Raw genomic sequence first — 12063 nt, forward strand, 5'->3', positions numbered from 1 at the left:
TTTTGGTATCTCCACTTAATTCTGTATCTTAAGGCTATGCTATTAACCCAGTATAACTGAAATAAAACACCTGGATCAGTCAAATATACACTATTGAAGAAACAAACAGAAAATTGTAATGTGAATAAGTTTGATGTAAAATATTCAACCTTACCTCAAAAAACAGTATTACACGAGGGCTTTCTTCAGTATTTTGAATAAAGTAACTAAACCGCTCATTAAATACGACTTGTTCCTCCCACTCTGGAACTGTTGATTTAGACTGTCTGAAGTCGTATGGTTGTGTCATAATAGGAAGAATGTGCTCTATTTGTTCTTGTTCATAATAAGATGAAACTTTCCTTTTGCTGTTTGAAAATTTCCAGTTACAATTGTTATAGCACATTAAAAAAACCCAACTCAAACAAAACAGTATTTTCAGTTACTGAAAGCAAAGAAACATACAAGATAACATCTGTTTGATTTTAGAAAAAAATAAATTCTAAACCCACCCAAAATTTAAGACAATCTGCAATGTATATAGAAATGCTACAGGCTGAAGTTCAAAATTTTAACAAGTTACTGTTACCAAACGTGCACAATGATCATGGTAGAGTGTACTGCTTAGCAAACACCGTTAAAATTTGGTTTTCAGGAAAATTATGCATAATGACAGTGGAAACAAGTAACAAGTAATTAGAAATATATAGAACTAAACTTCATTTTATGATTTTAGAAGTTCTTTCGATAAAAAAGAAAAGGCAGACACTATTTCTGCTACAAAAGTTTTGCTCAGCCTTCTATATATATAATTTTTGATATTTAGGAAACTTTCTCTCTGGAAAGAATACAGAATGAACTGTGTTGTAAATACAGTGACCTCAAGAGCAATAGAGCAGTGCAGAGCATTTAAAAAGTGTCAAAAGAAGAGAAAAATAACACCCTAACTTACTGTAGGGGTATATATAAGCATTATCATAAACGCAGAAATTGAGTGACCTCGCAAGCTTAAAATTAATCATTATTTTCATATTTATTTTCTAGGGAAGAATATAATTTTCTAGGGATGAATGTAAGTAGAGTAACCATTGATAACAGAATCAGTTCACTAAAAGTCACCTATGATCCTTCCTGACGTATAAGCCACTTCTCTGATCAACAACATGGATTTTAACCATGGGATGAGATACCAGCAGGTCAGTTTTAAGTCGATCAGATCGATGGATATAAACTCCCAAGACAAGATCATCGTCAAAACCAAATTTAGACTCAGTTGAAATTTCTGAATTCTTCATTTCCTCATCATTTTCTGCAGCAACTTCTATGTTTTCTTCTAGAAATAGGAACAAAGTAAAGAGAGGTTACCATGTTCCACTAATGACAGTTTAAAGGAGTAAAAATGCTCTGCGTTATCTTAGCAATCAATAGAAGCAATAATATTTAACATGTTCTTTATGTAATAAGTAAAATATCAAATTTGAACCATTTAAACATGTATGTACATACACATGAATATACATAAATTAATAAAATATATTCTTATTAAGAAACATTTTTATTTACTATCAGTGGTCTTCCTCTTGATTGACACAGATTATTCTGGTCCACAATGACTTAAAACTCACACAGTTCACTATCCTGCTCTGTATTACAGCCTATAGTAGGGTTTTTTTGTTTATTTTTTTAAGGAAAACGTAACAAATAAGATCAACAGAAACCGATACTTTCTCCATGTGCATTTTCCCTGAATTTACTAAACATTGTTTGCACAACTTTCTCATTTACAACTTACAGTGAGACCACCATCCCTAATGGACATCAAAAGACCTACTCCTCATCAATTTCTGTAGTCTCCCATTTTTTTAAACTAACTTCTTATTTTGGCCTCCACAAAATTTGATGAAATGAATTTTCCAATCTGACTATGCATTGCATGAAAAAGTGTTTCTGATGTTTGAATTGAGCATCAGGTTAAAACAGTGGGGATACATCATTTATAGATTAAGTAAATAAAAATGATGAAATAATAAAAAGACAACTGGAAACTGCATTTGATTAATACACTGTAAAGGTAGTTTATATATGTTATAATATTATTACATTATGCTTAAAAAATAATGCCACTTTTAAACTATTTAACAATTTCAAAATTATTCACAGTAAATGAATTCTCAAGATTTTAGATTGATACATCAAATTAACTTCCTTAGAAATTAGCCTCAGAATTGGAAAAAAAAATACAATTACGTAACTCAAGAAATATGAGTAATTTTAACAGCCCAATCACTTCTGTGTTACTATTATGGACAAATATTTCTGTAGTAGCACAAAAAAAAGGAATTGGTGTATAAAGCAGCAAAGCAGCACACCATTCTAACATTTTGTATGCGGACCTTTTCTGGTTTTCTTTTTAGCCTTCTTTGCTTTAGGTTTCTGTTTCTCCATGCTTTCCTCCAGTTTCTGCCCTTCTGATGTAAACAGTCTTTCCAATGATTGATTTTCATTACCATGTTCTGCTGGATGATGCTGTAGCTCAGAAAGGGACATTGCACTGCAATGTAATGGATTACTGTCAGTAACTGCATTCTACTGCATATATGGATGCAACTGCTCATTACCATTATTAATCCACTTGAAATTTCCTCTTGTTCTGCAACTCATAATCTGTGTATCTTGAAAATGCAATACACCCCCTCAACATATGCCTTGCCTTTTTTATTTATCTCCCCTTCAGTTCCCCTTAATTTCCAGGTAACTGCAGAACCATTCTGATGAACAGAGGTAAGCTAATACTCTTCTGCTGGATCAGGGCCACCACTCATCTCCAAAAACCCATGCCCAAAACTATCTTAAGTTAGTAAGAGCGAGTTCCACAGAAAATAAACATCAGCTAGTAATGGGGGATAATTTTTAAAAAGTTAAACAAAATCTGTGAGTTAAATATTAATTTTGACAGCATTTTGCAAATTATTTGGTAATATTTTTTCATAACAATCATCTAGTTCATCACTTAGAAAACATATAGAGTTAATCAGAAAGTTTCTGCCTATCTTAAACCAAAATGAGATTCACAGACACATGGTATACAGTTTATCATAGTACCTTGTTTCAGCTTCACTTAAAACTGCTCTTTCTTTCTTCTTTTTCTTCTTTTTGCCCACATCATTGTTCCGTACAACTTCACAGCTTTGAACACTGGAGGTAAATTCAGACATCTGTTCTTCAAGTTTCGTTCTTATTTTCTTTTTAATTGCATTTGCCTCATCCTCAGCCATATGCAGCTGATAGGCTCGAATTAGCTCTTCTTCCTCTTCTAATTCAGTCACATTTCTCACTTCAGTCAAAGAATTTTTAATCTTTCTATCACCTTCTTGATGAGGTACATCTGTTTGTGATTTACTTTTTGTCGTCTTCTTTGGAAAATCGCTAATCTTTTTTGAGAAACCCTCCAATTTAGCTTCACATAAATTTTTCTCATTAAATTGTTCTTGTAACAGTGATTTCTTATTCTTCTTGTTAGACTTTGGTTGCTTGCTCTCCTCTCCACTAACAGTATCATTGTTTATTTTCTCTGCAATTGAGGCTTTCTCTCTCAGTTTATTTTTTATAAATCGGGGACTCTCTTCTTCAGGATTATATGTATTGTTTATAATTGCTTCATCATTCCCACTTCCCTTAGCTAGGTCAATATTACTTCTAAAGGTGTCAAGCTATAAAGGAGAAGAACATAAAACATTCTTATACTAAAAATTATGTTCTAAGGACAAACATAGTACTTTATGTTATTTCTTTAGCAACATTACACAAAGTAAAATGAAATCAAAGACCTAGTTATTTTCTTGTTCAAAATTAACAAGTAACAGATTGAGAGGCAACAGAAAACACTCCAAAAAAACCACCATTTAGTGTCTGGGAATTTCATCCTCAATTTTATCTCACTATGTTTTTAAATTACTTGTATGTACATCCAGTAAAAAAGAAATCAACAAGTCTACAGCATAAACAAATGCCAATGCTTTAGACTGCAGAAGACTTGATGATCACATGCAGCATGAAATCAAGCATTTTCATCCACTTAAAATGCAATTTAGAAACAAGCTTCAGATTCAGTTGTTTGTAATCTCTTTTACTGAAAGTTGCCTGCCAAAGTTTGACAGTGAAATTATATTAACAAGTGCTAAAACTGAAAAAAAGATTTCCATTAAGAATTTTTTTTAAAGTATAAAATAAAAACCAAACACCCCACATTATTCTTAGATCGAAAATAGTTGATCTAAAGACTAGTCTAGTAAAAACAGCTAAGATAGACAAATACATGTGCTGAAATTTATGCACTGCTCCTGGCAGGTTTTGGTGGGGTTTTTTTTGCTTTTGATGGGTTGGTTTTGTTTTTTCTTTTCAAGAAACATTGTAAACTTTCCTCCCCCATTGGGGTTTCTATTCCTGGTTACTAAAACTTGTAATGCCCCATCCCTGGAAGTATTCAAGGTCAGGTTGGATGGGGCTCTGAGCAACCTGATCTAGCGGAAGGTGTCCCTGTTCATTGCAGGGGGGTAGGACTAGATGACCTTTAAAGGTCCCTTCCAACCCAAACCACTCTACGACAACTCCAAACAGCACAGCAAGTAACCAAGGCCTAATTCTGTAAGGAGCTCAACACATGGATCTTGGTTCCTTGATGAAAATTCTATGAAGTTGCTGAGGTTCATTTACTGTTGTCTTACATGAAACTCTTCAGAGTCTTCACATAAAACATTAGAAAGGACTTCAAAACACAAAGAAAGAATATCAGAAAAAGTTGGACAAAACATAAGTATCTGCATATAATCTTTTCCAAGACCATCTTCTTCCCTCAATAAATGCAGACATCTTCCACTTCTAACTGGGATACTTCTCCCAGTTAAAGGATCATGTTTGCCTCAAGCATTTTCAAAAGGGACACCATGGTATAAATGATCACCAAAATGTACAAGCTTATAGGAAGAAAAAAAACCCAAAGAATGAACTTGCAACAGCAATCATGCTTTGGAGGATGGATCCTAACTTAGACTTGCCCATCTGCAAAAATAATATTCCATGACTAGAAAGAGAACACTCAATGTGCAAGTCATCTGCCTCCATACTGTAATGCCCTCAATTACACAACCTTTCATCACTATCTTGTTTTATTCATATCTAACATTTGAAGAGAGAACATGGAGAGCAAGGAAAGTACTGGAAGTACTGAAGAAGGAAAAGGGAGGAAAAAGAAAACTTTGAAGTACATGACTAAAACCAAAGAAGAGAAAAAAAATTCCAGGAAGTTTATTATTTGCACAGGAAAATTGTCAAATAAAAGCAATGTGACAAGAAAAATACACCAAGACAAAATTTAGTACAGAAATAAAAGCTGATGTCTGAAACTAGAGTCAAAGCTTAAAAGTGCACTAACTAGGCTTATTAATGCTACATATTAAACAACGCTGTCCTAATAAAGTATGAGTTTAAAAAAAAAAGCACCCAGAATTTCATGCAAGTATGCTTATCTAATACCTGGAAAAATCTAAAGCCATTCATGTTATCTTTTCAGTAGATATCTTTATTTTTAGCATCCCGTGTCTAAAAATAGTTTAAATTATCTCAATATCAAATCATTAAAAAAACCTGTCTTTGTACCTTCATCTTTTACTTCCTTAAATAGACCAATAACATCCTCTTTATTCATAAGTCAATGATTTAAGAGGATGTGGAAGATTTCATATAAATAACTTAAAATACAGAATAGAGTAAGGGAAATGTAAAAAAAAAAAAGCAACAAGCTTTGTATAAATTAAAAAAAAAAAAGATTTCTAACAGATTGTCCGCTTCTTTAACTGCGTTTCTATGAATAGATTTAACTGTAGAGTATAAGGAATTCAAGTTAAAACCCACTGGCAATTAAGACCCAACAGTGACCAACATGTAAAGCCACAATGTTTTTTGTCTTTGAAAGAACATGAATTTATTAAGCCCAGGAAGTAGAATCCTTTGAGAAGTGCTAAACAAAAAGCCCTCCTCTTTGACCTGTTCATGAGTTTCTAGAATAACTTTGATATTCAAGAATAATTTCCTCGAAGAAACCTAGATGTTGCAAAAACTGGCTTGAAATACTTACTAGAACTTGTTATACCTATAAAGTCATATACCCACAGATATGTGTAGTGAATAGTAGCAGCACACAGTCTCTTAATTATAGCAAATTTACTTGTAGGAAAAAACGCAGAATATCCACATAATGAAATGAAACACAATCTCAAACTACATCAAATTCCAGGAACACTAATAGATACTGCAGGCAGCACAAAGCTGCCTCAGCAGTTCAAACACAAATCCCTCAGATACACACACAGCCTGTATGATCTTAACTCAGGCCACTTTTTCCACATGTTGTAATTACATGATGTAATTAAACAGAGAGGTAAGATGGGAGGGAAGTCATGAAATTATAAAGTAAAAGCCAAGAGGTTCATAAAAAACATTAGATGAGTTCTCAGGCAGAGGCAAGGATACTAGTATAGATTCTCTGAAATGCAGGACTAAGATCAACTAAAAGCAATCGTCTATGTATAAACACACTTGAACTGGGTTAGAAAAAGCAGTTAGGCTGGAAAAGCAGCTCCAGAGGATAGGCCTGTCTCTGGAATAACTCCAGAGGGTTCCTGACCTATACCTGACCTCCTCAGCTTGAAGCATGGAACAAATGAGAAGGTTTTTTTCCAAAAGAGCTCCGCAGCCAGATTACGACACCAGAGCAGAAGCAGCACTCTTCCCTGAGAGCACACCTGCTTGCACTACTGGCTTGACAGGAGGGAGAGATGGGTGCCAGCCAAGATGCACACAGGTGGGCTAACACAAGGCTCGGACCACAGTGAGCCAACCCCAGGTCACATCACTTGCCATCCATGTCCCACCACTGACAGCAGTAACAGCGCCCAATAATCTCATTCCTTTTTAAAAAGGCTTCTCAAATATGCGTAAGTGGAACCTGGAAACACAAATTATTTAGCCCAGGGTATCTGGAAACTTGAGATAACCAGATTTACAGAGATACCTGAACTTCTTCCCATAATAAAGGCACACCTTGAAAAATTAGGAGTCAACACTGCCAGCCCACAGAAGGGCCGATATGAACTGTTTGTAAAAGACTGTTTTACTTACAACTGAATTAGTAATGAATATACTTGTGAGAGTGGCTAGTTGGGTGGGATGTTTATGAACATTTTCATGCACTAGGGAACCAATTTTACTGCCATTGCTCATATAAGACTACAAAACGTAAATGCTCAAAGCTGGGAGAACCTTAATTTACAAATAGGACGGGCTTGCAGAAGTTTCACCAGATTTTAACAGAAAGCATTGAGAAAATGTGTAGGTCAAGTATATAGTCAACAATAGCAGTTCTCCCATTTTAAATACAGGAAACAAAGGTATAAAAAACAGTGGAAAAATCAACTATTACTCAGTGCCTGTCAGCTTATGAAAAAAAAAAAAAAGGCTATGAGAAACAGACCCTGGGAAAATTCTACAACCACAATGCTCCATGGGTTCTTCTTGCATCTAAGACAGAAGCTAAAGTACTACATTAGTCAGATGAAACCTGTAAAACATCCATCTTACCCAAAAGAACACAAGAATTTTCAAGCCTGGAGAGAGACTTTTATTACCTGTACATTCACGAAACTTCAGACTCAAACCTGTCATCCAGGGCCTTACGAAGAAAGGGAAGGAGCAACTCAGTGAGGTAGGAAGTAAAAAACTTTAAATTAATGAATTTGTTGCAGCCCTGCCTTGAATACAAAGCCTTAGTTACCAATGCATGCCCATCCCAATATTGTAAGTTGGTCAGACTACAGCCTAGGGAAAAAATCTTGCCTCCATAAAGGGATCTTGCTTTTCACCTGGTAGAAGACTTCACTGACATTTTCGGAGTTAAACATCCTCTTTTCTACCATGAAATACATATTAAACCAAATAAACTCAATCATTTTCATCCTGCGTTCATACAGATTAATCTAGCTGGGTAAAATAGTGTGGGCAGTTCCTGCTCTGAGGGTTGCCTCATTCTAACAATTTCTAATAGGAGGCACAACTGGTAAAAAAGAAATATGGCAACTGTTAGACCTGGAAAGGATTATTAGCAAATTCAGATTCTGACCGTGTCCCAATTGTTTGGTTTTTTTTTCAGCCATGGCTTCAGGCCTCATACTCACTGCACAACAAAGCAGACCTTTCACTGGCCACAGCTGTGGCTATCTCCATCTCCATTACAAGCCCCTCTTTCCTACCAATTGTGACTCCAAACTCATCCTGCACTACTGACATCACCCTTTCCTCTTCCAGTCAGGCTGCTTCTCTTCTCTCCAAGCAATGGGCACACAGAGCAGAACAGGCAAGCAATCTCCTTCTGTCATTTAAAATCACAGCAACCTCCTGCAGCTCCAGAACTCAGGTTTTAAGGGAACAGTGGACTATGATGGAAAAGACTTTATTAATCTAAGAAAAGCTAGGTTCAGGAAAGACAAAAGAAAGAAGCAGGCTGGAACATTTCCAGTGAAAATATCCTCTCAACTGTGTCTTGTTTCTGGTCAAGCCTGGGAGACCATTTATGGCAAGCGTGTGACACAAAGACAAACATCACTGATAAATTTCACATTATTTCAAGATATGTGAAACTTTATACAGTTAAGTTACATAAAGTGAATAAAACTGGAACAAAACCAGCCAACCTCCTCCATCTACCTCCTTTCCCTCCCCCCCCCATACATTTATTTCTTACAAAGAAATGATTGCTTATTTGCTGCAGCTCTTACAGAAATTTCTACTGGAATGTAACCAGCATGGAAAATACCAACCTGAGCTCTGCAACTTTGCCACACTTTAAGGAACTATTCAAAATGGTCAGTATTAGGTTTCAATACATGTTCTTCTCAAGTTCTTAGCTTTTTAGTGCTTTGGTAAAAATCTCTGGCTTCAACAAAACCGTAAGGTTAGGCTTCCATGAGAATACTAAAAATTCTTCTTCATTTGTATGTATACTGTTAACTTTTGATTCAGTTCACTGTGATTTTAAGTATTTCTAGGTACCTCCAAAACATCAATGTTTTACATCAGAGACTTCTGGAATGGAAGCCAAATTAAAACCTGAAGTAAGCTTAAAATATTTATGAGTAATATATAGTTGCATATGAACAAACGTTTACGGGATCAAAAATACCTGTCTCCTACTTGTAGAGATTTAAAAACTCTTGTTTCATCAAAAAAATAAACCTTACCAAGGAAGAATTTAGTCTTGTATTCACAAATATGCAAGCAAAAAAAACACCAAAAAAACCCAACCTGTAACTCTTCTATGCTATTATTTAAATACCATGTTGATTCTCTGCATAGACTATTGGCTAAATACCATATACTTCAAGGGATGCAAAATAAAGAAATAAATCCATGCAAATATCAACTTCAAATTGTCAATCTAAAAACAAACATTCAGCATAACAACACTATGTTTAATGTAACTATTCCAAATATAGTATGAGAATGCTACATGTATTTATTGTATATATAAAATACCATTTCTTTGTCTTAAATGAGTATTAAGAAATAAATATTCACTGCCAGAATCTGGTATGGATGTGACTGTAAGAAAAAAAAGACCAAAAACATAAAAGCTAACAGAAGGAAAGTAAAAAACCAGAAAATCTGTCTTTCAGCAAACTGCTTTCTATGGAAATTTCAAACATTACAAGTCAATAATTGGTAGATATTTGTATAAGTTTTATATACATATATATATGAAAATGTATTTATATACATTCACTCTTCTGTTCAGGAAAAAAAGCTACAAAAGGAACCATAATTCAGAGCGATCTCCAAGGCTTTTTTAATGAGACAAGCCACAAACAAACATGTCATCTAACCATAAGGTAGGGTGACAGATTCATTCCTAATCTGCAATTCACAAACTAAGGCCAAAATCTTTAAAGCAAACCTCTCTCTGCGTACGTCCTAAGTAGGCATGTAAACACAGGACACCAGACACAAAGCTTAGCACATGCAGAAATATGCTGATTACTGGGATAAAATTGAAAAAAAAAAGTTTCAGATGTTGCTTAATATTGTTCGTAAATTCTTACACCAGTATTTTTTAGGAAAAGTAATAAAGTTAATGATTATCTCCAATATTATTATAAATTCTCATCAGTTCTCAATTCATAGATGTACCGGAATTACACATATGTAGTACTCTTAAAATTAAATACTTTTACAACCATAATTCTACTAGCCCATCACTCAAATGCCAACTAAAGTCAATACTGAATTTGAAAATCTTAAAACTTTCCTGAAAAGTGTGAATGGAAAAAAAAGTCCTGGCAGACTTTAAATGAGTGCATGCCTGCATGTCCTTTTTACCAGTATTATATTCTATATAGTTTTGATGTACCTCCACATTACAAGGATGCATTACTGGTAGACAAACAACAAATAAAAGCCACATCAAAACCAAAGAATATGTGCAGAAATAAACTTTATACTTTATTTTTTTAAATGCTTACATCTCCATGCTACAGTACATGTTCCTGATCTTTTTTCCATTAAGGAAGGCAACCAAGCAAAGCCTGCATGTGTTCACACTCACCACAATGTTCTCTGGAGGGTGGACGTTCTTTATCTTCGATTTCTTTCTGTCTGTTAGGCCAGCATGATGTCTGAAGATTTCCTCAAAGCGGACTTTGGTTTTTGCCTTTGCCTCACTTTCAACTGGAAAAAGAAATATAGAGTATGATTCACTAGCTCAGTAATCACCATTGCTAAAAAAAAGTGCATAATCACACTTTAAAATTGTGAAGGACAAGAATTATTTCATCAGGGAAAGTTTACCAAGAAATTTGCTTAGCATTCAGTTAAGAATTTCCCCGGACAACGTAAAACACACAAGGATAACTCAGCAACACTGTGCAAACACACCAGGCTATTAATTACTGCTGAATTCCTCATCATCTACTCTGTTTCCTAAAGAAAGCACATTTTGAAGAGCACATGCATCAGGATAAAACTTGGGCTAGCCAAAGCTGAGGACAGGCTATCACCCTCACTGTTTATGAACAGGAGCACGCTGACAACGAGGTGACAGAGTCTCCAGCTCTGGGTTCTTAGTGAATCTGGAACTCAGAGGACCAGCACCCTGAGACAGCTATGTAAGAGGCAGGAGCACACATGGATTCAAAATCAGCTGGAGCTAAGAGACCCTGCACTTCTGTGAATCATGAGACTGCTATCAGCAGCATTTCAACCCTTGAAGCAGTAGGTGTTCTAGTCCACCCTGTGGTAATGCTTCGTTTGTAAAAACTTAAAAATGCAATCTGGAACACCACTGAAAATGGATGTTGAATCCTCAGCTATGGCATATTTAACACCGTAACTACAATTTCCACAAAAGCCCACAGATTTAAAAAAAAAAACAATGCAGCATTAAAATCTTACATATAGAATTATCTCCTATCACTTGCATCTAGTTCTGACTACAAAGTATGTATTGGAAATCACACAGAGTATTCTTACCTGCTGGCATTTTTAGTCCTCAGTTAGAAGTGGCCCAACATCCCAGCTGCTTCTTCCTCAGAATACACCATTCTATTTAAAGTAATTAACAACTTTCATTAACATAACTGGTCCATAGACTTGAAGCTAACAATTGAATGCGTGCTAATTACTATCTAAGATGAGTACAGGTCTTTTAGGGAAATATTTTCTTCTAGACTATTTCTCTAAATTATTAGAGGTTCTCTGCCGTCAAATCTCAGCTCAGGATTCTCAGTAGCTATCTGATACTTATTATTTGAGAGTAAATAAAAACACTAGTTTAATTAGCTATTAGTTAATTAGTTTAATTAATCTTCTGTACAAGAACCAAATACTTCAGTTTCTGTAGTTTTCCAGTCTTCTAAAAAAAGCCTGCAGTTTATTTAAATAATAAAGATCCATGAAGCCCTTTATGTTGAAGCATTTCTAATCAGATTCCTATCCTGACAGCATCATCAAGGAAGTCACACTGTAACAAGCTGATAGCTT

General features: G+C 35.0%; 1 protein-coding gene across 1 annotated transcript in view; it reads right to left on the reverse strand.

Annotated features, from left to right (window-relative positions):
- The window catches only part of AHI1 (Abelson helper integration site 1), an 87746-nt gene extending 76067 nt beyond the window's left edge, over positions 1–11679 (reverse strand). The window contains 6 exon segments of the mRNA XM_010150529.1: positions 155–347; positions 1099–1312; positions 2373–2530; positions 3082–3689; positions 10631–10752; positions 11554–11679. Of these exon segments, the coding sequence (XP_010148831.1) occupies positions 155–347; positions 1099–1312; positions 2373–2530; positions 3082–3689; positions 10631–10752; positions 11554–11563 (1305 nt within the window). The 5' untranslated portion in view covers positions 11564–11679.
- Between the last annotated feature and the right edge of the window lie 384 nt (positions 11680–12063).

This window comes from Eurypyga helias, unplaced genomic scaffold (assembly GCF_000690775.1).
Source record: "Eurypyga helias isolate BGI_N326 unplaced genomic scaffold, ASM69077v1 scaffold7044, whole genome shotgun sequence".
Classification (NCBI taxonomy): Eukaryota; Metazoa; Chordata; class Aves; order Eurypygiformes; family Eurypygidae; genus Eurypyga; species Eurypyga helias.